A 27,955-nucleotide genomic window follows, 5' to 3' on the forward strand; every position below is an offset into this window, starting at 1 on the left:
CATCGCTGCCTGTCTCCTCTGACTACAGACGTCTCCATACATCGCTGACAGTCTCCTCTGACTACAGACGTGTCCATACATCACTGCCTGTCTCCATACATCGCTGCCTGTCTCCTCTGACTACAGACGTCTCCATACATCGCTGACAGTCTCCTCTGACTACAGACGTCTCCATACATCGCTGCCTGTCTCCATACATCGCTGCCTGTCTCCATACATCGCTGCCTGTCTCCATACATCGCTGCCTGTCTCCATACATCGCTGCCTGTCTCCATACATCGCTGCCTGTCTCCTCTGACTACAGACGTCTCCATACATCGCTGACAGTCTCCTCTGACTACAGACGTGTCCATACATCACTGCCTGTCTCCATACATCGCTGCCTGTCTCCTCTGACTACAGACGTCTCCATACATCGCTGCCTGTCTCCTCTGACTACAGACGTCTCCATACATCGCTGCCTGTCTCCATACATCGCTGCCTGTCTCCATACATCGCTGCCTGTCTCCATACATCGCTGCCTGTCTCCATACATCGCTGCCTGTCTCCATACATCGCTGCCTGTCTCCATACATCGCTGCCTGTCTCCATACATCGCTGCCTGTCTCCTCTGACTACAGACGTCTCCATACATCGCTGACAGTCTCCTCTGACTACAGACGTGTCCATACATCACTGCCTGTCTCCATACATCGCTGCCTGTCTCCTCTGACTACAGACGTCTCCATACATCGCTGCCTGTCTCCTCTGACTACAGACGTCTCCATACATCGCTGCCTGTCTCCATACATCGCTGCCTGTCTCCATACATCGCTGCCTGTCTCCATACATCGCTGCCTGTCTCCATACATCGCTGCCTGTCTCCATACATCGCTGCCTGTCTCCATACATCGCTGCCTGTCTCCATACATCGCTGCCTGTCTCCTCTGACTACAGACGTCTCCATACATCGCTGACAGTCTCCTCTGACTACAGACGTCTCCATACATCGCTGACAGTCTCCTCTGACTACAGACGTCTCCATACATCGCTGACAGTCTCCTCTGACTACAGACGTGTCCATACATCGCTGCCTGTCTCCATACATCGCTGCCTGTCTCCATACATCGCTGCCTGTCTCCATACATCGCTGCCTGTCTCCTCTGACTACAGACGTCTCCATACATCGCTGCCTGTCTCCTCTGACTACAGACGTCTCCATACATCGCTGCCTGTCTCCATACATCGCTGCCTGTCTCCATACATCGCTGCCTGTCTCCATACATCGCTGCCTGTCTCCATACATCGCTGCCTGTCTCCATACATCGCTGCCTGTCTCCATACATCGCTGCCTGTCTCCATACATCGCTGCCTGTCTCCATACATCGCTGCCTGTCTCCTCTGACTACAGACGTCTCCATACATCGCTGACAGTCTCCTCTGACTACAGACGTCTCCATACATCGCTGACAGTCTCCTCTGACTACAGACGTCTCCATACATCGCTGACAGTCTCCTCTGACTACAGACGTGTCCATACATCGCTGCCTGTCTCCATACATCGCTGCCTGTCTCCATACATCGCTGCCTGTCTCCATACATCGCTGCCTGTCTCCATACATCGCTGCCTGTCTCCATACATCGCTGCCTGTCTCCATACATCGCTGCCTGTCTCCATACATCGCTGCCTGTCTCCATACATCGCTGCCTGTCTCCATACATCGCTGCCTGTCTCCATACATCGCTGCCTGTCTCCATACATCGCTGCCTGTCTCCATACATCGCTGCCTGTCTCCATACATCGCTGCCTGTCTCCATACATCGCTGCCTGTCTCCATACATCGCTGCCTGTCTCCATACATCGCTGCCTGTCTCCATACATCGCTGCCTGTCTCCATACATCGCTGCCTGTCTCCATACATCGCTGCCTGTCTCCTCTGACTACAGACGTCTCCATACATCGCTGCCTGTCTCCTCTGACTACAGACGTCTCCATACATCGCTGCCTGTCTCCTCTGACTACAGACGTCTCCATACATCGCTGCCTGTCTCCTCTGACTACAGACGTGTCCGTCCATCGCTGACAGTCTCCTCTGACTACAGACGTCTCCATACATCGCTGACAGTCTCCTCTGACTACAGACGTCTCCATACATCGCTGCCTGTCTCCTCTGACTACAGACGTGTCCGTACATCGCTGACAGTCTCCTCTGACTACAGACGTCTCCATACATCGCTGCCTGTCTCCTCTGACTACAGACGTCTCCATACATCGCTGCCTGTCTCCTCTGACTACAGACGTCTCCATACATCGCTGACAGTCTCCTCTGACTACAGACGTCTCCATACATCGCTGACAGTCTCCTCTGACTACAGACGTCTCCATACATCGCTGACAGTCTCCTCTGACTACAGACGTCTCCATACATCGCTGACAGTCTCCTCTGACTACAGACGTCTCCATACATCGCTGACAGTCTCCTCTGACTACAGACGTCTCCATACATCGCTGACAGTCTCCTCTGACTACAGACGTCTCCATACATCGCTGACTGTCTCCTCTGACTACAGACGTGTCCGTACACCGCTGCCTGTCTCCTGACTACAGACGTGTCCGTACACGGCTGCCTGTCTCCTGACTACAGACGTGTCCGTACATCGCTGACTGTCTCCTCTGACTACAGACGTCTCCATACATCGCTGACAGTCTCCTCTGACTACAGACGTCTCCATACATCGCTGCCTGTCTCCTCTGACTACAGACGTGTCCGTACATCGCTGACAGTCTCCTCTGACTACAGACGTCTCCATACATCGCTGCCTGTCTCCTCTGACTACAGACGTGTCCGTACATCGCTGCCTGTCTCCTCTGACTACAGACGTGTCCATACATCGCTGACTGTCTCCTCTGACTACAGACATCTCCATACATCGCTGCCTGTCTCCTCTGACTACAGACGTGTCCATACATCGCTGCCTGTCTCCTCTGACTACAGACGTCTCCGTACATCGCTGCCTGTCTCCTCTGACTACAGACGTGTCCATACACCGCTGCCTGTCTCCTGACTACAGACGTGTCCGTACATCGCTGACTGTCTCCTCTGACTACAGACGTCTCCATACATCGCTGCCTGTCTCCTCTGACTACAGACGTCTCCGTACATCGCTGCCTGTCTCCTCTGACTACAGACGTGTCCGTACATCGCTGACTGTCTCCTCTGACTGCAGACGTGTCCGTACATCGCTGACTGTCTCCTCTGACTGCAGACGTGTCCGTCCATCGCTGCCTGTCTCCTCTGACTACAGACGTCTCCATACATCGCTGCCCGTCTCCTCTGACTACAGACGTCTCCATACATCGCTGACAGTCTCCTCTGACTACAGACGTCTCCATACATCGCTGACAGTCTCCTCTGACTACAGAGGTGTCCATACATCGCTGCCTGTCTCAGACTACAGACGTGTCCGTACATCGCTGACTGTCTCCTCTGACTACAGACGTCTCCATACACCGCTGCCTGTCTCCTCTGACTACAGACGTCTCCGTACATCGCTGCCTGTCTCCTGACTACAGACGTCTCCATACATCGCTGCCTGTCTCCTCTGACTACAGACGTATCCGTACATCGCTGACTGTCTCCTCTGACTACAGACGTCTCCATACACCGCTGACTGTCTCCTCTGACTACAGACGTCTCCGTACATCGCTGCCTGTCTCCTCTGACTACAGACGTGTCCATACATCGCTGACTGTCTCCTCTGACTACAGACGTGTCCGTACATCGCTGCCTGTCTCCTCTGACTACAGACGTGTCCATACATCGCTGCCTGTCTCCTCTGACTACAGACGTCTCCATACATCGCTGCCTGTCTCCTCTGACTACAGACGTGTCCATACATCGCTGCCTGTCTCCTCTGACTACAGACGTCTCCATACACCGCTGACTGTCTCCTCTGACTACAGACGTGTCCATACACCGCTGACGGTCTCCTCTGACTACAGACATCTCCGTCCACGGCTGACGGTCTCCTCTGACTACAGACGTCTCCATACATCGCTGCCAGTCTCCTCTGACTACAGACGTCTCCATACATCGCTGACGGTCTCCTCTGACTACAGACGTCTCCGTCCACAGCTGATGGTCTCCTCTGACTACAGACGTGTCCGTCCATCGCTGCCTGTCTCCTCTGACTACAGACGTGTCCGTACACCGCTGACGGTCTCCTCTGACTACAGACGTCTCCGTCCACAGCTGACGGTCTCCTCTGACTACAGACGTGTCCGTACATCGCCGTTTCCTCTGACTACAGACGTGTCCATACATCGCTGACTGTCTCCTCTGACTACAGATGTGTCCGTACATCGCTGCCTGTCTCCTCTGACTACAGACGTCTCCATCCATCGCTTACTGTCTCCTCTGACTACAGAAGTGTCCGTACATCGCTGCCTGTCTCCTCTGACTACAGACGTCTCCATACATCGCTGCCTGTCTCCTCTGACTACAGACGTCTCCGTCCATCGCTGACTGTCTCCTCTGACTACAGACGTGTCCATACATCGCTGACTGTCTCCTCTGACTACAGATGTGTCCGTACATCGCTGACTGTCTCCTCTGACTACAGACGTCTCCGTCCATCGCTGACTGTCTCCTCTGACTACAGACGTCTCCGTCCATCGCTGACTGTCTCCTCTGACTACAGACGTCTCCATACATCGCTGCCTGTCTCCTCTGACTACAGACGTGTCCGTACATCGCTGACTGTCTCCTCTGACTACAGACGTCTCCATACATCGCTGACTGTCTCCTCCATGTATCAGACGTTTCCTCTCCCAGCAGTGATTCAGTAAGAGGACGCCGGCCCTGCGGACAGTCACAGTCAGCGGCTGCTCGTCCTCAGACCCCGGCGCTCCGCCAGCATTGCGGGGGCTTCTCTACTTACTTTCGTGCGACTATTCTGGCCTCAGAGTCGGCATCGTGGATTCCTTTCTTGATGGTTTCCGCTAACACGGAGATGTGCCTGGAGCGGAGAGAGCTCATATTAATAAGAGACGAGCAGCAATGTCCGTCCTGACGAGCCGGCGAAACAAGGCAGCGAAACAAGGCCTGCCAATCACAGCCATCGCGCTTCATGCCATCATTAATCCCCCCCTCATTTACATGGGCCGCGGCTCCGAGCGCATTCCTCAGCGTCGTCCTCTGGTTGTGATGGAGACAGCGAAGGTGGAGAAGACGAGACTGATAATCAGCCCCCGGCTATGTCCCTGCAGAACATCGCAGTCATGGCTGCCACAGACTGCAGCAGCCGAGGACAATCACCCCCATCATATACAGCACCATGCACTGGGGTGACGCTTCTATGTATCACTGGTCCCGACCTCCATCTGTCGGGCTGCAGTCTGTAAGAAACGCATCATCTGCTCCGACAGCAGCGTAGACAACAGGCGCGGCGGCCGGGTGACAGGCGCGGCTGCCGGGTCGCGTTCACACACGGACGCATCACCGACATTCACTGCATATTAATACACATGGAAAAAACAGCAAGGAAACAAGACGACTACGTAATGATGCAGAAGGAAGGAGGAGATAAAACCACCATGGCCGGACTCTGACATCTCAAGACCATCGGCCCAGAGCTCTGCTGCAGGAGCAAACGCTGGAAGATTTCACGAGGGTCCGACTGCGCCCAGAGCTGTCAGGAAGCCCCCCCACCGATCAGACACTGACGACAAGTCTTAAGGATGGGCTAGAGGACAACCTCTAATATAGAGAAAAGTATGTGCCCCCCACATCCACCTCCGGGGGCTTCTCGGTCCTCATCTACATCCATAGACATTAATATGGGGAAAAGTATGTGCCCCCCACATCCACCTCCAGGGGCTTCTCTGTCCTCATCTACATCCATAGATATTAATATGGAGGAAAGTATGTGCCCCCCACATCCACCTCCGGGGGCTTCTCTGTCCTCATCTACATCCATAGATATTAATATGGAGGAAAGTATGTGCCCCCACATCCACCTCCGGGGGCTTCTCTGTCCTTATCTACATCCATAGACATTAATATGGAGAAAAGTATGTGCCCCCCACATCCACCTCCAGGGGCTTCACTGTCCTCATCTACATCCATAGACATTAATATGGAGAAAAGAATGTGCCCCCCACATCCACCTCCAGGGGCTTCTCTGTCCTCATCTACATCCATAGATATTAATATGGAGGAAAGTATGTGCCCCCCACATCCACCTCCAGGGGCTTCACTGTCCTCATCTACATCCATAGACATTAATATGGAGGAAAGTATGTGCCCCCCACATCCACCTCCAGGGGCTTCTCTGTCCTCATCTACATCCATAGACATTAATATGGAGAAAAGTATGTGCCCCCCACATCCACCTCAAGGGGCTTCTCTGTCCTCATCTACATCCATAGACATTAATATGGAGAAAAGTATGAGCCCCCCACATCCACCTCCAGGGGCTTCTCTGTCCTCATCTACATCCATAGACATTAATATGGAGGAAAGTATGTGCCCCCCCACATCCACCTCCGGGGGCTTCTCTGTCCTCATCTACATCCATAGACATTAATATGGAGAAAAGTATGTGCCCCCACATCCACCTCCGCGGGTTTCTCTGTCGTCATCTACATCCATAGACATTAATATGGAGAAAGTATGTGCCCCCCACATCCACCTCCAGGGGCTTCTCTGTCCTCATCTACATCCATAGACATTAATATGGAGGAAAGTATGTGCCCCCCACATCCACCTCCGGGGGCTTCTCTGTCCTCATCTACATCCATAGACATTAATATGGAGAAAAGAATGTGCCCCCCACATCCACCTCCAGGGGCTTCTCTGTCCTCATCTACATCCATAGACATTAATATGGAGGAAAGTATGTGCCCCCCACATCCACCTCCGGGGGCTTCTCTGTCCTCATCTACATCCATAGACATTAATATGGAGAAAAGAATGTGCCCCCCACATCCACCTCCAGGGGCTTCTCTGTCCTCATCTACATCCATAGACATTAATATGGAGAAAAGAATGTGCCCCCCACATCCACCTCCAGGGGCTTCTCTGTCCTCATCTACATCCATAGATATTAATATGGAGGAAAGTATGTGCCCCCCACATCCACCTCCGGGGGCTTCTCTGTCCTTATCTACATCCATAGACATTAATATGGAGAAAAGTATGTGCCCCCCCACATCCACCTCCAGGGGCTTCACTGTCCTCATCTACATCCATAGACATTAATATGGAGGAAAGTATGTGCCCCCCACATCCACCTCCAGGGGCTTCACTGTCCTCATCTACATCCATAGACATTAATATGGAGGAAAGTATGTGCCCCCCACATCCACCTCCGGGGGCTTCTCTGTCCTCATCTACATCCATAGACATTAATATGGAGAAAAGTATGTGCCCCCCACATCCACCTCCAGGGGCTTCTCTGTCCTCATCTACATCCATAGACATTAATATGGAGAAAAGTATGTGCCCCCCACATCCACCTCAAGGGGCTTCTCTGTCCTCATCTACATCCATAGACATTAATATGGAGGAAAGTATGTGCCCCCCACATCCACCTCCAGGGGCTTCTCTGTCCTCATCTACATCCATAGACATTAATATGGAGAAAAGTATGTGCCCCCCATATCCACCTTCAGGGGCTTCTCTATCCTCATCTACATCCATAGACATTAATATGGAGAAAAGTATGTGCCCCCCACATCCACCTCCAGGGGCTTCTCTGTCCTCATCTACATCCATAGACATTAATATGGAGAAAGTATGTGCCCCCCACATCCACCTCCAGGGGCTTCTCTGTCCTCATCTACATCCATAGACATTAATATGGAGAAAAGAATGTGCCCCCCACATCCACCTCCAGGGGCTTCTCTGTCCTCATCTACATCCATAGACATTAATATGGGGAAAAGTATGTGCCCCCCACATCCACCTCCAGGGGCTTCTCTGTCCTCATCTACATCCATAGACATTAATATGGAGAAAAGTATGTGCCCCCCACATCCAACACCGGGGTCTTCTCTGTCCTCATCTACATCCATAGACATTAATATGGAGATAAGTATGTGCCCCCCATATCCACCTTCAGGGGATTCTCTGTCCTCATCTACAGTACAGACCAAAAGTTTGGACACACCTTCTCATTTAAAGATTTTTCTGTTTTTTCATGACTATGAAAATTGTACATTCACACTGAAGGCATCAAAACTATGAATTACCACATGTGGAATTATATACTTAACAAAAAAGTGTGAAACAATGAGAATATGTCTTATATTCTAGGGTCTTCACAGTAGCCCCCTTTTGCTTTGATGACTGCTTTGCACACTCTTGGCATTCTCTTGATGAGCTTCAGTCACCGGAAATGGTCTTCACTTCACAGGTGTGCCCTGTCAGGTTTAATACGTGGGATTTCTTGCCTTATAAATGGGGTTGAGACCATCAGTTGTGTTGTGCAGAAGTCAGGTGGATACACAGCTGATAGTCCTACTGAATAGACTGTTAGAGTTTGTATTATGGCAAGAAAAAAGCAGCTAAGTAAAGAAAAACGAGTGGCCATCATTACTTTAAGAAATGAAGGTCAGTCAGTCCGAAAAATTGGGAAAACTTTGAAAGTGTCCCCAAGTGCAGTTGCAAAAACCATCAAGCGCTACAAAGAAACTGGCTCACATGAGGACCGCCCCAGGAAAGGAAGACCAAGAGTCACCTCTGCTTCTGAGGATAAGTTTATCCGAGTCACCAGCCTCAGAAATCGCAGGTTAACAGCAGCTCAGATTAGAGACCAGGTCAATGCCACACAGAGTTCTAGAAGCAGACACATCTCTACAACAACTGTTAAGAGGAGACTTTGTGCAGCAGGCCTTCATGATAAAATAGCTGCTAGGAAACCACTGCTAAGGACAGGCAACAAGCAGAAGAGACTTGTTTGGGCTAAAGAACACAAGGAATGGACATTAGACCAGTGGAAATCTGTGCTTTGGTCTGATGAGTCCAAATTTGAGATCTTTGGTTCCAACCACCGTGTCTTTGTGCGACGCAGAAAAGGTGAACGGATGGACTCTACATGCCTGGTTCCCACCGTGAAGCATGGAGGAGGAGGTGTGATGGTGTGGGGGGACTTTGCTGGTGACACTGTTGGGGATTTATTCAAAATTGAAGGCATACTGAACCAGCATGGCTACCACAGCATCTTGCAGCGGCATGCTATTCCATCCGGTTTGCGTTTAGTTGGACCATTATTTCTTTTTCAGCAGGACAATGACCCCAAACACCTCCAGGCTGTGTAAGGGCTATTTGACCAAGAGGGAGAGTGATGGGGGGCTACGCCAGATGACCTGGCCTCCACAGTCACCAGACCTGAACCCAATCGAGATGGTTTGGGGTGAGCTGGACCGCAGAGTGAAGGCAAAAGGGCCAACAAGTGCTAAGCATCTCTGGGAACTCCTTCAAGATTGTTGGAAGACCATTTCCGGTGACTACCTCTTGAAGCTCATCAAGAGAATGCCAAGACTGTGCAAAGCAGTCATCAAAGCAAAAGGTGGCTACTGTGAAGAACCTAGAATATAAGACATATTTTCAGTTGTTTCACACTTTTTTGTTAAGTATATAATTCCACATGTGATAATTCATAGTTTTGATGCCTTCAGTGTGAATGTACAATTTTCATAGTCATGAAAATACAGAAAAATCTTTAAATGAGAAGGTGTGTCCAAACTTTTGGTCTGTACTGTACATCCATAGATATTAACATGGAGGAAAGTATGTGCCCCCCACATCCACCTCCAGGGGCTTCTCTGTCCTCATCTACATCCATAGACATCAATATGGAGGAAAGTATGTGCCCCCCACATCCACCTCCGGGGGCTTCTCTGTCCTCATCTACAGCCATAGACATTAATATGGAGGAAAGTATGTGCCCCCCACATCCACCTCCGGGGGCTTCTCTGTCCTCATCTACAGCCATAGACATTAATATGGAGAAAAGTATGTGCCCCCCACATCCACCTCCGGGGGCTTCTCTGTCATCATCCACATCCATAGACATTAATATGGAGAAAGTATGTGCCCCCCACATCCACCTCCAGGGGCTTCTCTGTCCTCATCTACATCCATAGACATTATATGGAGAAAAGTATGTGCCCCCCACATCCACCTCCAGGGGCTTCTCTGTCCTCATCTACATCCATAGACGTTATATGGAGAAAAGTATGTGCCCCCCACATCCACCTCCGGGGGCTTCTCTGTCCTCATCTACATCCATAGACATTATATGGAGAAAAGTATGTGCCCCCCACATCCACCTCCGGGGGCTTCTTTGTCATCCATCTGCACTGTGCGCAGTCATGGGGGGCAGATAAGGGTCTTCCCCAAACTGTTCCCACAAAGCTGAAGCTACAATTGTCTACAATGTCTTGTGCTGAAGATTAAGATTTCCCATCACTGGAGCTGAGGGGCCGCGGCTGCCCCCTGATAACAGCCCATAGCATTATCCTCCTCCACCATCTGTACAGGGGGCACAATGCAGTCGGGGGGTAACGTCCTCCGGGAATCACCAGACTCCTCCATCAGACGCAGATAGAGAAGTGCGATCCGTGGCTGCACAGAACACGCCGCCACCACTGGACTCTGGAGGAGACTTTACACCACTCCATCCGACGCTCGACATCGTGCTTGGTGATGTATGGCTGCATGCAGCTGCTTGGCCATGAAGCTCCCGGGGGGGGCGCAGTGTTTGTGCTGATACCAGTGGAGGTATGGACTCTGCAGTTATGGGGTCAGCAGAGCGGTGGGGACTTTCTGTCCTCTGCTCCTCAGCTCTCGGCCCCCGTTCTGTAACGTTACGGGGTCTCCACTTCGTGGCTGAGTTGCTGCGGTTCCTTCCACTTCTCAGTAATATCACTCACAGGTGATGGGGAAGATTCAAGAGGAAGAAATGTCATGGACGGACTTGTTCCCCCGGTGGCTCCGATTACAGGACCGCGCTGGTATCAGTAAGCTCTGCATAACCGTCCGCTGTCATATGGTAGTAAAGGTAGCATGTGGGGGACCGGAGGTTATACACTGGGGGTAACGGTGGGGTCAGATGTTCTACACTGGGGGGCGAGGGGCCAGATGTTATAACCAGAGGGGCAATGGAAGTGAAGGAAAAAACTGAATTTGATGGGCCGTGTACTTGTCTCCATTTACTCTGTGTCTGATATACACAATTTCTCCCTGGGGCAGGACCAGCAGTCATCGGCGTCCTCTTACCTTTCCAGTGAGTGCGTCTGCCATTCTTGTAGGAGTAGATCCAAAAATTCATAACAACGTCTGCACAGAAAAAACAAAGGTTCAGCTATAAAGGACAGGATTCTGCTGAGGTCACATAGGCCGGGACACGGCTGTCATGATTTCATTTGCTAGTGGGTTTTTTTTTTTTTTTTTGGAGATTATAGGTTACAGTATATGTAATAATCCATATAAAATGCAGCAGGTGGAGGACACGGAGTAAAGCAATCAGAGGATGAGCTCTATAGGATGTGACTATAGCCGACGCACATCCTTCCTAACAGCGAGGGGCAACAGCCGCTGTCCCATCACCTGGACGCACAGCAGAGCTGAATAAATGCACGGAAGAAATGGCACAAACCTTCGAACCGCCACCGACTTGGAGGTGCAGTTACTTGTAATGATGGGTATGAGTCTCGGGACGTGTGTGTGCTGCCGACACGGAGAGAAAGGCATCAGTAGATTTATTGATATATATTATATATACACAAGAAAGCAGACGCTACGTCCAGAGGAACCAGAGATACTTACACGGATAATTAATCGGATGGCCACCACACCGGAAGTCGCCATGATTTTGGCACTGTTAGGAACCAAGTTGAAAACCGTGGGCATAATCGCTTCAGCTCCATGGTCAAATTTGTTCCCCAGGACAGATGAAAGGTGCCTGATGTAAAAAAGCAAAGTGATAATGAAGTAGTCAGGATCCATCAGCGATGGATGATGTGACAGTGGAAGCTACGCGGACGGCGCGGTGTCCTGCGCTCAGCACATTCATCCGCAGCTTTGTCCGGACACGTCGGCTCCACTCACCCCAGGGTGATGCAGGCTTCTCGCACCACCTGGGAACGCAGGTCCTTGGCGGAGAGCTTGAACGCTCCATCGAGCAGACGCAGGTGTTGGAAGAAGGTGTCGTATTCTGCTGCTCCGGCCAAGAGCAGCGATCGGATCTTCTTAAGCTGAAAGCGAGTAGAAGCAGACACAGCCGTCAGCTCCTGACACCGCTTCTGCGCACAGCATAACGCCCACATATGTTTATACAGAAAGAAACACAAAGATAACCAAGGCTGACGCAGTTAACTATAAGGAAGTGGGATGTGGGGCGACCCTTACACCAGGGCGTCTCCCACCATCCTCTACCCAAGGTTAACCCCCAACATGAGGCCACCCAGACCCTCGTCGCCTGCAGGGTGATGGGGGGCTCCTTACCGCACTGATCCTCTGTTCCCAGTCGTGCTTATCATCGGACAGGATTTCCCGAATTTTATTGATCTGCTCCTCAAGATCTCGGCTTGAGTAGATCTGGAAGATGAGAGACAGTGCAGGGAATTATCAATGGTGGACACATGAGACCTCCAGTTTCCATCACTATGATAACAATAAATACAAATCTGCCATCGCCCAAACACCCACGGGAAACCACAAGCCGGGACCTGGCGGTCGTAAGGACACAGACCCCAGATGAAGGGGGCCGCAGGTGCAGGAGGGCCCCCCCCCCCCCGGCCGTAGGTACAGGAGGGGGCCCCCCTGGGGCCGCAGGTGCAGGAGGGGGCCCCCCTGGGGCCGCAGGTGCAGGAGGGCCCCCCCCCCCCCCGGCCGTAGGTGCAGGAGGGCCCCCCCCGGCCGTAGGTGCAGGAGGGGCCCCCCCCCCGGCCGTAGGTACAGGAGGGCCCCCCGGCGACAGAGGCCGGCGACAGAGGCTCAAGACGGCTTTTAATATATCATGCCTTTTATCATGGGCATTAACTACACGACAAGAAAAAAGACAACAATGAGAGCAGAGGCGGCAGCGCTGGCCGAGCTTCACCTGCACAGAGGGGACATCCTCAAACGCTCGGATGAAGTCTTCCTCGTCTAAGGCTCCGGCACCTTCTTTGGCTCCTGAAACAATAAGACGACAAAAGTTTAGTTCGCCGACCTTCGTTTACCGTATTTACCTCCAGCTCATGCAGGAGCTCAGGGCCGTCAGCTCCGCCATTCACCATAACCTGCAGTCTGAAGCCGCCGCACCGGATACCTGGTGGTGCTCAATAAATGAGGCCTCAGGTCCGTCCAGTCTGATAATAACCTATCAGAGGTGACAGCCGATAAAACCATCACCAGCAATCAGGAACTGACATGGCGCAACCATAGAAATAACAGATCAGGCGATGCAGCTCCTCGCCACCGCTGCAGCCGATGATGGATACAGATCGGGCGATGCAGCTCCTCTCCACCGCTGCAGCCGATGATGGATACAGATCGGGAGATGCAGCTCCTCTCCACCGCTGCAGCCGATGATGGATACAGATCGGGCGATGCAGCTCCTCTCCACCGCTGCAGCCGATGATGGATACAGATCGGGCGATGCAGCTCCTCTCCACCGCTGCAGCCGATGATGGATACAGATCGGGAGATGCAGCTCCTCGCCACCGCTGCAGCCGATGATTGATACAGATCAGGAGATGCAGCTCCTCGCCACCGCTGCAGCCGATCATGGATACAGATCAGGCGATGCAGCTCCTCTCCACCGCTGCAGCCGATCATGGATACAGATCAGGCGATGCAGCTCCTCTCCACCGCTGCAGCCGATCATGGATACAGATCGGGAGATGCAGCTCCTCGCCACCACTGCAGCCGATGATTGATACAGATCGGGAGATGCAGCTCCTCTCCACCGCTGCAGCCGATGATTGATACAGATCGGGAGATGCAGCTCCTCTCCACCGCTGCAGCCGATGATTGATACAGATCGGGAGATGCATCTCCTCTCTACCACTGCAGCTGATGATTGATACAGATCGGGCGGCAATGCAGCTCCTCCCCACCGCTGCAGCCGATGATTGATACAGATCGGGAGATGCAGCTCCTCTCCACCGCTGCAGCCGATGATGGATACAGATAGGGAGATGCAGCTCCTCTCCACCGCTGCAGCCGATGATGAATACAGATCGGGAGATGCAGCTCCTCTCCACCGCTGCAGCTGATAATTGATACAGATCAGGCGATGCAGCTCCTCGCCACGGCTGCAGCTGATGATTGATACCGATCGGGAGATGCAGCTCCTCTCCACCGCTGCAGCCGATGATGGATACAGATAGGGAGATGCAGCTCCTCTCCACCGCTGCAGCCGATGATGGATACAGATCGGGAGATGCAGCTCCTCTCCACCGCTGCAGCTGATAATTGATACAGATCAGGCGATGCAGCTCCTCGCCACGGCTGCAGCTGATGATTGAGTCCGATCGGGAGATGCAGCTCCTCTCCACCGCTGCAGCCAATGATGGATACAGATCGGGAGATGCAGCTCCTCTCCACCGCTGCAGCCGATGATTGATACAGAACAGGTGATGCAGCTCCTCTCCACCGCTGCAGCCGATGATGGGTACAGATCGGGCGATGCAGCTCCTCTCCACCGCTGCAGCTGATGATGGATACAGATCGGGAGATGCAGCTCCTCTCCACTGCTGCAGCTGATGATGGATACAGATCGGGCGATGCAGCTCCTCTCCACCGCTGCAGCTGATGATGGATACAGATCGGGCGATGCAGCTCCTCTCCACCGCTGCAGCCGATGATGGATACAGAACAGGTGATGCAGCTCCTCTCCACCACTGCAGCCGATGAGTATCATTAAAATAAAGTAAAACGAACAATAAACGCAGCACCGGAAGCAAACACAGCGGAAGATGTAGATTAGCAGATTCTCTGCAGGATTCATTGCTTTTTCTTCAGCAGTGAGAGGACAGACGTGTTGACGGAAGCGACACAACATCTTCCATGAGGCAGAAGTGAAAGGTGAAACAAGTAATGCCTGGAGAGGAGCTTCCATCAGTGACCCAGACGTGCAGGGGTCTCTCTCCTCAGGGGCCGCCATGTACACACAATGGTGACCTCAGCCTCTCGTACTCACCTCCAGGTTTGGCGGCGACCGCAGTAGTCCCGGGCCTCCGAGCCGTCCCCATAGTCACCGGTTTGCGGGCAGGTGGTGGCACTTTGGAGGATGCGGTGGAGCTGGCGGATGACGGCCTGTTTCCATCAACAGAATCTTCATCATCAAAGTTTTTATCTGTAATAAATAAAGTTATAGCCATAAACCTCAGCGTCACTCCGGGCGATGGTGGGCGAGGCTGGGCAGACCCCGCTACCAACATTATCTGGTTACACCGATTACTATGGGATGACGGTGGCAGCCCGCAGCACCAGGGGACAATTAGTGGGGGGAGGGTTCATTACACAATGGGCCGACTGACAAAAATGATGATAAAAATATATAATGGGAAGTGACAGCCATAATAATGAGCGTCCAGATGACTCGAGCAGTGACGGCTCTACTATGGGTGACCCGCTCCATTATATCTTATGGGTGACAGGGTAGTACCACCAATCTACAGGCGAATGTTGTCATCTGCCTAGGTATAGACCCCACTGCAACAAAGACCACCACAAAATCAATGTACATAAAACTCGTCTGTACACCCAAATGTCCATCAATCAATAGCTGTAACATAAGTCCCATCATCAATTAACCCATTAACATGATCTAAGTATCCCATGACATGAGAAAAGGCCCAGAGAGCGGCAGAAGGTGCAACAACGGGGGCTCCAGCGTCACTGCTCCCCGCACACCACCAAAGGCCTATAGCCATGAGGATGACTGTGCGTCCCATATATACAATGTACTGACATATATACAACAGACAGCGCTGCGCAAAAGTCTTAGGCAGGAGTGGAAAAAGTGCTGCACGGTAAAAACGCCTCCAGCAATAAAAGGGTTAAGAGTAAATTGATAAAAACAAACAAAACAAAGTGATCGAAGAAAAGAAATGTAAATCCCATCGGTACGTGGGGACCGCCCGTCCCCTCCATCATCCGTACGTGGGGCCCGCCCGTCGCCTCCATCATCCGTACGTGGGGCCCGCCCGTCGCCTCCATCATCCGTACGTGGGGCCCGCCCGTCGCCTCCATCATCCGTACGTGGGGACCGCCCGTCGCCTCCATCATCCGTACGTGGGGACCGCCCGTCGCCTCCATCATCCGTACGTGGGGACCGCCCGTCGCCTCCATCATCCGTACGTGGGGACCGCCCGTCGCCTCCATCATCAGTACGTGGGGACCGCCCGTCGCCTCCATCATCAGTACGTGGGGACCGCCCGTCGCCTCCATCATCAGTACGTGGGGACCGCCCGTCGCCTCCATCATCCGTACGTGGGGCCCGCCCGTCGCCTCCATCATCCGTACGTGGGGACCGCCCGTCGCCTCCATCATCCGTACGTGGGGACCGCCCGTCGCCTCCATCATCCGTACGTGGGGACCGCCCGTCGCCTCCATCATCCGTACGTGGGGACCGCCCGTCGCCTCCATCATCCGTACGTGGGGACCGCCCGTCGCCTCCATCATCAGTACGTGGGGACCGTCCGTCGCCTCCATCATCAGTACGTGGGGACCGCCCGTCGCCTCCATCATCAGTACGTGGGGACCGCCCGTCGCCTCCATCATCGGTACGTGGGGACCGTCCGTCGCCTCCATCATCAGTACGTGGGGACCGCCCGTCGCCTCCATCATCAGTACGTGGGGACCGCCCGTCGCCTCCATCATCAGTATGTGGGGACCGCCCGTCGCCTCCATCATCAGTATGTGGGGACCGCCCGTCGCCTCCATCATCAGTATGTGGGGACCGCCCGTCGCCTCCATCATCAGTATGTGGGGACCGCCCGTCGCCTCCATCATCAGTATGTGGGGACCGCCCGTCGCCTCCATCATCAGTATGTGGGGACCGCCCGTCGCCTCCATCATCAGTATGTGGGGACCGCCCGTCGCCTCCATCATCAGTATGTGGGGGCCGCCCGTCGCCTCCATCATCAGTATCTGGTGACCGCCCGTCGCCTGCCTTATTCTCGTCACTTGTACACTGGTTATGGAGGATCTCAGCAGGATCTTGTGCCAGAGATCTTGGAGCACTGATCCCAGATCTCCTGTATATCAGGCTTGTGCGGATCCTTCCGTCTCTTCATGTGATCTCAAATCAGTGTAACATACTGTGGTGTATGTATTATATATGTATGTTACACAGATGTGTGTGATCCCTGTACAGTGCATTGTGGAAAGAGCTGAAAACTGCTGTTCACAAACGCCCTCCATCCAACCTCACTGAGCTCGAGCTGTTCTGCAAGGAAGAATGGGCAAGAATTTCAGCCTCTCGATGTGCAAAACTGATAGAGACGTACCCCAAGCGACTGGCAGCTGTAATCACAGCAAAAGGTGGCGCTACAAAGTATTAACTCAAGGGGCCGAATAATATTGAACCCCTGACTTTTCAGTTTTTAATTTGTTAAAAAAGTTTAAAATATCCAAGAAATTTCGTTCCACTTCACGATTGTCTCCCACTTCTTGTTGATTCTTCCCCCAAAAATTAGAATTTTATATCTTTATGTTTGAAGCCAAAAATGTGACAAAAGGTAGAAAAGTTCAAGGGGGCCAAAAACTTTCACAATGCACTGTATATTAAATAGTATTTGTCTGTGTATTACATAATACATACACACATCAATGTAACATACACATACAATAGACACATCAGTATAACACACAGAGAAATACAATGTAACATACACTGGTGTGTAATTATATCTGTAAGTGAGAACAGTGCTGGCAGCAGAGCAGGACGCAGCGCTGGAGCAGAGGGAAGAAAGGGGAGTAGGAGGGTTTATTTCATTTTTTTTGTGTGTGCAGATGATGGGGATGATAACAAAATAGGTGTGCCAAGCACACCAGGATAGGAGGATAGGGGGTGCCAAGCACACCAGGATAGGAGGATAGGGGGTGCCAAGCACACCAGGATAGGAGGATAGGGGGTGCCAAGCACACCAGGATAGGAGGATAGGGGGTGCCAAGCACACCAGGATAGGAGGATAGGGGGTGCCAAGCACACCAGGATAGGAGGATAGGGGGTGCCAAGCACACCAGGATAGGAGGATAGGGGGCGCCAAGCACACCAGGATAGGAGGATAGGGGGTGCCAAGCACACCAGGATAGGAGGATAGGGGGTGCCAAGCACACCAGGATAGGAGGATAGGGGGTGCCAAGCACACCAGGATAGGAGGATAGGGGGTGCCAAGCACACCAGGATAGGAGGATAGGGGGTGCCAAGCACACCAGGATAGGAGGATAGGGGGTGCCAAGCACACCAGGATAGGAGGATAGGGGGCGCCAAGCACACCAGGATAGGAGGATAGGGGGTGCCAAGCACACCAGGATAGGGGGTGCCAAGCACACCAGGATAGGGGGTGCCAAGCACACCAGGATAGGGGGTGCCAAGCACACCAGGATAGGGGGTGCCAAGCACACCAGGATAGGGGGTGCCAAGCACACCAGGATAGGGGGTACCAAGCACACCAGGATAGGGGGTGCCAAACACACCAGGATAGGAGGATAGGGGGTGCCAAGCACACCAGGATAGGAGGATAGGGGGTGCCAAGCACACCAGGATAGGAGGATAGGGGGTGCCAAGCACACCAGGATAGGAGGATAGGGGGTGCCAAGCACACCAGGATAGGAGGATAGGGGGTGCCAAGCACACCAGGATAGGAGGATAGGGGGTGCCAAGCACACCAGGATAGGAGGATAGGGGGTGCCAAGCACACCAGGATAGGGGGTGCCAAGCACACCAGGATAGGGGGTGCCAAGCACACCAGGATAGGGGGTGCCAAGCACACCAGGATAGGGGGTGCCAAGCACACCAGGATAGGGGGTGCCAAGCACACCAGGATAGGGGGTACCAAGCACACCAGGATAGGGGGTGCCAAGCACACCAGGATAGGAGGATAGGGGGTGCCAAGCACACCAGGATAGGAGGATAGGGGGTGCTAAGCACACCAGGATAGGAGGATAGGGGGTGCCAAGCACACCAGGATAGGAGGATAGGGGGTGCCAAGCACACCAGGATAGGAGGATAGGGGGTGCCAAGCACACCAGGATAGGAGGATAGGGGGTGCCAAGCACACCAGGATAGGAGGATAGGGGGTGCCAAGCACACCAGGATAGGAGGATAGGGGGTGCCAAGCACACCAGGATAGGAGGATAGGGGGTGCCAAGCACACCAGGATAGGAGGATAGGGGGTGCCAAGCACACCAGGATAGGAGGATAGGGGGCGCCAAGCACACCAGGATAGGAGGATAGGGGGTGCCAAGCACACCAGGATAGGAGGATAGGGGGTGCCAAGCACACCAGGATAGGAGGATAGGGGGTGCCAAGCACACCAGGACAGGAGGATAGGGAGTGCCAAGCACACCAGGATAGGAGGATAGGGGGTGCCAAGCCAAGCACACCAGGACAGGAGGATAGGGGGTGCCAAGCCAAGCACACCAGGACAGGAGGATAGGGGGTGCCAAGCCAAGCACACCAGGACAGGAGGATAGGGGGTGCCAAGCCAAGCACACCAGGACAGGAGGATAGGGGGTGCCAAGCCAAGCACACCAGGACAGGAGGATAGGGGGTGCCAAGCACACCAGGACAGGAGGATAGGGGGTGCCAAGCACACCAGGATAGGAGGATAAGGGGTGCCAAGCACACCAGGATAGGAGGATAAGGGGTGCCAAGCACACCAGGATGGGGGATCGGGGGTGCCATGCATACCAGGATGGGGGATAGGGGCCAATAAATAAGAAGGGGGGCCAAACATACAAGGATGGGGGATATTAACAGAATTGGGGGACATTACCCCTATAACAGTGTCAGCAGCAGACCCCCTCCCCCTTAACCGTGCATCATGACCACATTTTTTGCTTACATTGTTTTTCTATTTTCCTCTTCTAAAACCTAGGTGCGTCTTATAGTCCGACAAAATATGGTAGATATAATACGCACCTCAGTAACGTACCGATATAATACGCACCTCAGTAACGTACCGATATAATACGCACCTCAGTAACGTACCGATATAATACACACCTCAGTAACGTACCGATATAATACACACCTCAGTAACGTACCGATATAATACGCACCTCAGTAACGTACCGATATAATACGCACCTCAGTAACGTACCGATATAATACGCACCTCAGTAACGTACCGATATAATACACACCTCAGTAACGTACCGATATAATACACACCTCAGTAACGTACCGATATAATACACACCTCAGTAACGTACCGATATAATACACACCTCAGTAACGTACCGATATAATACACACCTCAGTAACGTACCGATATAATACACACCTCAGTAACGTACCGATATAATACACACCTCAGTAACGTACCGATATAATACACACCTCAGTAACGTACCGATATAATACACACCTCAGTAACGTACCGATATAATACACACCTCAGTAACGTACCGATATAATACACACCTCAGTAACGTACCGATATAATACACACCTCAGTAACATACCGATATAATACACACCTCAGTAACATACCGATATAATACACACCTCAGTAACATACCGATATAATACACACCTCAGTAACATACCGATATAATACACACCTCAGTAACATACCGATATAATACACACACGCTGAGGTCTGTGCTGCCGTTGTGCGATCGTCTCATCTATTTCCAGCATCTCAGCCGTCTCCTCCATTACAGACAGCAAGACAAAAGAAAATGCCGGGTGTGGAGCCGTCACCAGGGAGGCAGAGACTGCACAGCCCGGCAGCAGCTCATCTGCAGAGGATTACTGTGCTGCTGTCATGGCGGCGGAGACCGCAGGGCCGGGACCCCCCCCCCCCCCGCACCACCACCAGGGCCGGGACCCCCCCACCATCACCACCAGGGCCGGGATCCCCCCGCCGATCTTACTGGTGCATATTCGTTGGCAGATGAGCTTCCTCAGCATCCCTCTGCTCTCCTCCCACACCGGGTCCACATTGGAAGCGCGCTCCGCACTGAGGGCTCAGCTGTCTGCAAGCTCCGGGGGCCGCGGACATGCTGGGAAATCAGATCCTTGGTGTTCAGGCTGCACCTTCCCCGATGTGAGATGCAGTGTGAAGAAATGAAGCCCCCTCCACCGGCCACCGACTGACTGAGGTCTGAGGAGCCCACACGGATCCCGGAGGAGCATCAGCAGCTGCTCTCTGGCCACGACTAATAGATGCGCCCCCCAGGGAGCGCGCCCGCGCAGGCTGGAGACAATGCCGGAATGAATGGCTGAGATTACACGGCCACAAGCAGGTACTGACAGGATGGAGAGAAAATGGAGCGCAGCAAGAGAGGAGAGGCTGAACGCCGCCGCACACCTTACATGTCAGCTGTCTCTGCAGCACAGGAGCACGGTGATGTCATGGAGGGTGGTGTGCAGACTCCACAGGAGGATCCCACAAACACCCACGGGGCCACAGGAGCGCCCTGCACATCTCACCCTGAGGTTCACAGACTCATTACCGAGCAGAGCGACAAGACCCCAGACCAGGGGAGGAGTCCTGAGGAGATAATTTGCATATTCCCACTGCATTTTGGGGTAAGTGAAGAGTCTCCGTGAGCTCAAAGAACACTGGATTTTGGCTGTTGGAGCTGAAAAGAGGACATCGGTAAACCGCGCGCCGGTATTTGAAGCTTTTTTCACTGTTTTCAGAACATTAACAATAAGAACATGGAAGAGTCCAGGAGCCATTTGGTGAGCTGCATATCCTGCTACATGTTCACAGACTTGCCAGTGGAAAAGCCAAACTTCACATGCCAGATATGCAAGCTTGTGTCCCTGTTGGAGGAAAAGTTGCGAAATCTAGAAGAGAGGTTAACTACCTTGAAAATCATTAAGGAAGGTGAAGAGTTCTTAGACAGAGCAGAATTATCTCTTCATGATTCAGAAAGAGAAGAAATTCGAACTGCACCTGAGGAAACAGAGGAATGGAAGCCTGTGACCCACAGAAGCCGGAGGATCGAGAGGCAGTCAGCACCTATACTGCTCAGGAACCAGTACCAGGCTCTCACGCAGGAGAACCATGAAGAAATACAGCAAAATAAGACTTTGCCAGCAATGAATAACCTTGTAAGCCCTCAGAATCCTCCTGGATGGAGAAAGAAGAATGTTGTGAAGAAAAAACGGAGAGTGGTGGTCATGGGGGATTCCCTGTTAAGAGGAACAGAGGCCGCTATCTGCAGACCAGACATAACCTCAAGAGAAATGTGCTGTCTTCCAGGAGCAAAAATTAAAGATGTGTCTGACAGGATATCAAGACTCTTCAGACCTACAGATCACTACCCATTCCTGCTAATACATGTGGGGACAAATGACACCGCAAGAAAGGACCTGGAAACCATCTGCAGTGACTTTGAAGACTTAGGCAAGAAAGTGAAAGAATTGGGAGCGCAGGTGGTCTTCTCATCCATCCTCCCTGTGGATGGCCATGGAACAATGAGGTGGAATAAGATTCTACAGGTGAACAACTGGCTACGTCGATGGTGCCATCAACAAGGATTTGGATTTCTGGATCACGGAATGAATTACCTATACGATGGACTACTTGCTAGAGATGGGGTGCACCTTACGAAGACTGGAAAACATGTATTTGGAAGTCGCCTTGCTGCACTCATCAGAAGAGCTTTATACCAGAACAATGTGGGAAGGGAAGCAAAAGGCCAGAAAAAGCCATACAGCTGACAAATACTATTGAGATCTCTGCTACTGGAAGTGGAAAGGAAGAACAAAGACAAAACAATTTAAATAATAAAAATATGGGAGGAAGAGAAACCAATCACAAACTAAAATGTTTTTATACAAATGCACAAAGCATGGGCAACAAACAAGGAGAATTGGAACTACTAATGCAGGAAAAGGAATATGATGTCATTGGAATCACTGAAACTTGGTGGGACGATACACATGATTGGAATAAAAGGCTAAAAGGATACAACTTATTTGCAAGAAACAGACTTGATAAACGAGGAGGAGGTGTCGCATTGTATGTTAGAAAAGCGAATATCTGCACAGAGATTGAAGCTTCAGAGACTGGGAGTACTGTGGAAACTGTTTGGGTTAGAATACAAGGAGAGAACAACGGAAAGGACACCATTGTAGGCATTTACTACAGGCCACCTGGGCAAGCTGAAGATATGGATGAACTCTTTATGTATCAAATGACCAAGTTCTCCAAAAATATGACGTAGTGGTCATGGGAGATTTCAACTATCCAGACATTTGTTGGGAATCTCTCTCAAGTAAAACTAACAGGTCAAGCAAATTCTTATCCTCTCTTGCTGACAACTTTATCTTCCAAAAGGTAGGGGAGAAAACAAGGGGATCTGCTACTTTGGATCTAATCCTTATAAACAGGGAGGAAATGGTTGAGGAGGTAAAGGTGGCTGGGACCCTAGGAGGCAGCGATCATGCTATTATAGAATTTTGGATAACTAGAGGAGGAAGACATGTGAAGACTCAAACTTCAAGGTTAGATTTTAGAAAGGCAGATTTTAAGAGACTCAGAAAGAGAATAGGAGGGATCCAATGGCTGGATGTCCTTAAGGACAAAAATGTCCAGGAAGGATGGGAAATTTTTAAAAATGAGATTCTCAAAGCACAATCGTTGACAATCCCGAAAAGTAGGAAGAATGGGAAGCATTTAAGGAAACCAGGATGGATGAACACAGAACTTAAACACATGCTAAAAAGAAAGAAAGAAATGTTTATTAAATGGAAAGAGGGAGGCATATCTAAAGAAGATTATAATGCAGTCTGCAGATCCTGCAGGGCATGTATCAGGTTAGCTAAAGCTGACAATGAATTAAGGCTTGCAAGAGATGTCAAAAGCAATAAAAAAGGATTTTGGGGGTATGTCAAAAGTAAAAGAAAAGTCAAAGATGCTATAGGATTTTTACAGGATGAAAATGGAGAAATGGTAAGAGAGGATGTTGAGAAGGCCAAACTTTTTAATTCCTATTTTGCATCTGTTTTCTCTCAGAAAGAAAATGTAACATCAACTGATCTTCACTGTCCTTTTAAAGGAATAGAAGAATCCAAGTTATCTGTAAACAGAAAGATTGTGAGGGAATATTTAGCTAACATAAATGAGTTCAAGTCTCCAGGTCCAGATGAATTACACCCCAGAGTACTGAAGGAGATCGTAGAAGAAATTTTAGAACCACTCTCCATAATCATTGAAAATTCTTGGAGAACAGGAGAAGTCCCAGAAGACTGGAGAAGAGCAAATGTTGTTCCTATCTTCAAAAAGGGGAAGAAGGTGGACCCAGGGAACTATAGGCCGGTGAGTCTGACTTCTATACCAGGAAAGATCTTTGAACAAATTATTAAACAACATGTATGTAAGTACATGGATAAGAATGAAGTGATTAACCAGAGTCAGCATGGGTTTATAACTAACAAGTCATGTCAGACTAACTTAATTTCCTTCTATGACAAAATCACTGACTGGGTGGATCAGGGAAATGCTGTAGATATAGTATATCTTGACTTCAGCAAAGCATTTGACAAAGTATCTCACACCATCCTTATTGAAAAAATGACCAAGTATGCAATGGACCAGGCAACTGTTAGGTGGATTCATAACTGGCTTAGTGATCGGACTCAAAGGGTGATTGTAAATGGCTTCACATCCAGCTGGATGAATGTCTCAAGTGGGGTACCACAGGGCTCCGTCCTGGGACCTGTATTGTTCAACATCTTTATCAATGATTTAGATGAAGGAATTGAGGGTAAACTGATTAAATTTGCTGATGACACAAAGCTAGGAGGGATAGCTAATACTAGAGAAGAGAGAGAGAGGATTCAAAAAGACCTAAATAAACTGGAGCAGTGGGCAGCAACCAACAGAATGGTTTTTAGCAGGGAAAAATGCAAAGTACTACATCTGGGCAATAAAAATGAAAAAAGCATATACAGAATGGGAGGAATAGAGCTAAGCAACAGTACATGTGAAAAAGACTTAGGTATACTAATAGATCATAGACTGAACATGAGTCAACAGTGTGATGCAGCAGCAAAAAAGGCAAATACAATTCTGGGATGTATTAACAGAAGCATACAGTCTAGATCACGTGAAGTCATTATCGGTCTTTACTCCTCTTTGGTCAGACCTCATCTGGAATACTGTGTACAGTTTTGGGCACCACATTTTAAAAAAGACATAGACAAACTGGAGCAAGTTCAGAGAAGAGCGACCAGAATGGTGACTGGTCTGCAAACCATGTCCTATGAGGAACGGTTGCAGGATTTGGGAATGTTTAGCTTGCAAAAAAGAAGACTGAGAGGAGACTTAATAGCTGTCTACAAATATGTCAAGGGCTGTCACAGTGTAGAAGGATCATCTTTATTCTCATTTGCACAAGGAAAGACTAGAAGCAATGGGATGAAACTAAATGGGAGGAGACACAGATTAGATATTAGAAAAAACTTTTTGACAGTTAGGGTGATTAATGAGTGGAACAGGCTGCCACGAGAGGTGGTGAGTTCCCCTTCAATGGACGTCTTCAAACAGAGGCTGGACAGACATCTGTCTGAGATGATCTAGTGAATCCTGCTTTGAGCAGGGGGTTGGACCAGATGACCCAGGAGGTCCCTTCCAACTCTACCATTCTATGATTCTATGATAATCAAAACCACACCAAGACAGAGGGGACCCCCAACATCAGATCATCATTACTGAGCACATAGACATGACAAACACCAGAGGGGGGGAATGTCAAGAGATCAGAACACCCCCAAAATCACTCACAAACTCCTGCACCCAGACAGAGGGGACCCCCAGAAAAATCTCAGGACCCCCAACATCAGAGCATCATTACTGAGCACACAGACATGACAAACCCCAGAGGGAGGGAATGTCAAGAGATCAGAACACCCCCAAAATCACTCACAAACCCATGCACCCAGACAGAGGGGACCCCCAGAAAAATCTCAGGACCCCCAACATCAGAGCATCATTACTGACAAGAGAAACTGGCGAAAGATCAGGACCCCAACATCAGAATGTCATTACTGAGCAGAGCGACACGACAAACCCTGACACCAAAACAGAGGTGCACACGGGACCCCCAAAATCACAACCTGAATAAGAAGCAGAGTCAGTATGTAATATACTCCCCCAAATCACTATAAGCCCCTTTCATTAAAATCATTATCCCACAGACTCTGCTACATTGAGCCCCAAAAAAGAAATGACCCCAATAACATCAATGGTTTATACCTCTGCCTAGATACAATGTATCCACAGCCAGAAAGGAACTATTGCCTAGCAACCAGACTGTCAGAAACCACAGCGACAGAGACTGATTGTACAGAGCAGACGAGACAGCAACAGAGATACTAACCACAAATACCCAAATAAATGGGGATACAAACAATTACTACTCAATCTATTACTCCCTGTTATCAGCCATTACTGGAGGAGGAGACTATAGGACAGGAGACTACAATCTATTACTCCCTGTTATCAGCCATTACTGGGGGAGGTGACTGCAGGACAGGAGACTACAATCTATTACTCCCTGTTATCAGCCATTACTGGGGGAGGTGACTGTAGGACAGGAGACTACAATCTATTACTCCCTGTTATCAGCCATTACTGGAGGAGGTGACTGTAGGACAGGAGACTACAATCTATTACTCCCTGTTATCAGCCATTACTGGGGGAGGTGACTGCAGGACAGGAAACTACAATCTATTACTCCCTGTTATCAGCCATTATAGGGTGGAGGTGGCTACATTCTTTTGCTCCCTGGTATCAGCCCCTACACTTGCCTACATGTACTGGCAGGAGACGGTGCCGTGCAGCTTTGGGTTTGAGGACACGATCTGTGGGGGTCCGCTGTGGGGTTATTACTATGTAACTCTGCTGAATGTCAGGGTCCCTGCAGACGCCTCATCCTTGGATTTTACAGCAGAAATGCTGACAACAAGGAGAAGTTGGATATAAAAGTATAAAATGAGAAATCTGGATCCATTTACATCTACATCACGTCGTCTGATTATAATGGGGGCACAGTGTGCTGCACTGGGGGGGCACATCGGTGATGGAGCAGGTGTGACAAATCTGGCCAAAAGTACTAAACCACGGCAGACACCATTATAGTCAAGGGGGTTAATCTGGTTACAGTCATACAGGGGGTCCGTCACTTCTATATTTGTATTTTGGTTCCTATTGCAGAACCCAAGACAAAATAATGCATCCGACAGCCCCGCTGACCTATAATGGGGTCTGTACAGGGTGATATAATGCAGATGTCCTGTTCCTATTAACAAGGCTGGACATGGAGAATAGATCATAGCTGTGTAATACAAGAAATCCCCCCCCCAGATAGCGGCGCCCCCCGGGTGGCCATATCCGGCAGGAAACCATTATCACCATTATTAGGTCATTTCAATACTCAACTGCAGAGCAACATGAAGAGGATCAATACAGAAGCCCCCACCCGGATCAATACAGAAGCCCCCAACCGGGATCAATACAGAAGCCCCCGAGCCAAGAAGGACCAAAGCACGAACATAATATAACAGTCCTCCCAGTATATAGAGGAGTGACCGACCGCAACACGATGGAAGCACCGGACACGTACATAGCGAGGTACATAAATCACGCCAACATACCCGACAACCTGCTATATGTGACTGGAGGTTATATCAGCCCTGGAGCATTATATATGCCTGATATCAGCCTCTTATAAAGCTCCAGTCCGGATATAACCTCCAGACATTACATCATATGTGACTGATATCA

The 27,955-nt window shown here is 50.7% G+C and overlaps 1 protein-coding gene across 1 annotated transcript in view; it reads right to left on the reverse strand.

Moving 5' to 3' along the window:
• The window catches only part of CLASP1 (cytoplasmic linker associated protein 1), a 251,238-nt gene that overhangs the window by 134,927 nt on the left and 88,356 nt on the right, over nucleotides 1-27,955 (reverse strand). The window contains exons 9-16 of the mRNA XM_073647506.1: nucleotides 15,175-15,330; nucleotides 13,090-13,163; nucleotides 12,492-12,584; nucleotides 12,096-12,241; nucleotides 11,814-11,949; nucleotides 11,644-11,714; nucleotides 11,265-11,324; nucleotides 4,921-4,998 (exon numbers count right to left, since the gene is read on the reverse strand). Coding sequence (XP_073503607.1) covers nucleotides 4,921-4,998; nucleotides 11,265-11,324; nucleotides 11,644-11,714; nucleotides 11,814-11,949; nucleotides 12,096-12,241; nucleotides 12,492-12,584; nucleotides 13,090-13,163; nucleotides 15,175-15,330 — 814 coding nt within the window. The remainder of the gene's footprint in view (nucleotides 1-4,920; nucleotides 4,999-11,264; nucleotides 11,325-11,643; nucleotides 11,715-11,813; nucleotides 11,950-12,095; nucleotides 12,242-12,491; nucleotides 12,585-13,089; nucleotides 13,164-15,174; nucleotides 15,331-27,955) is intronic.

This window comes from Phyllobates terribilis, unplaced genomic scaffold, assembly GCF_046119375.1.
Source record: "Phyllobates terribilis strain yellow unplaced genomic scaffold, ASM4611937v1 Scaffold_9__5_contigs__length_417890890, whole genome shotgun sequence".
Taxonomy (NCBI): domain Eukaryota; kingdom Metazoa; phylum Chordata; class Amphibia; order Anura; family Dendrobatidae; genus Phyllobates; species Phyllobates terribilis.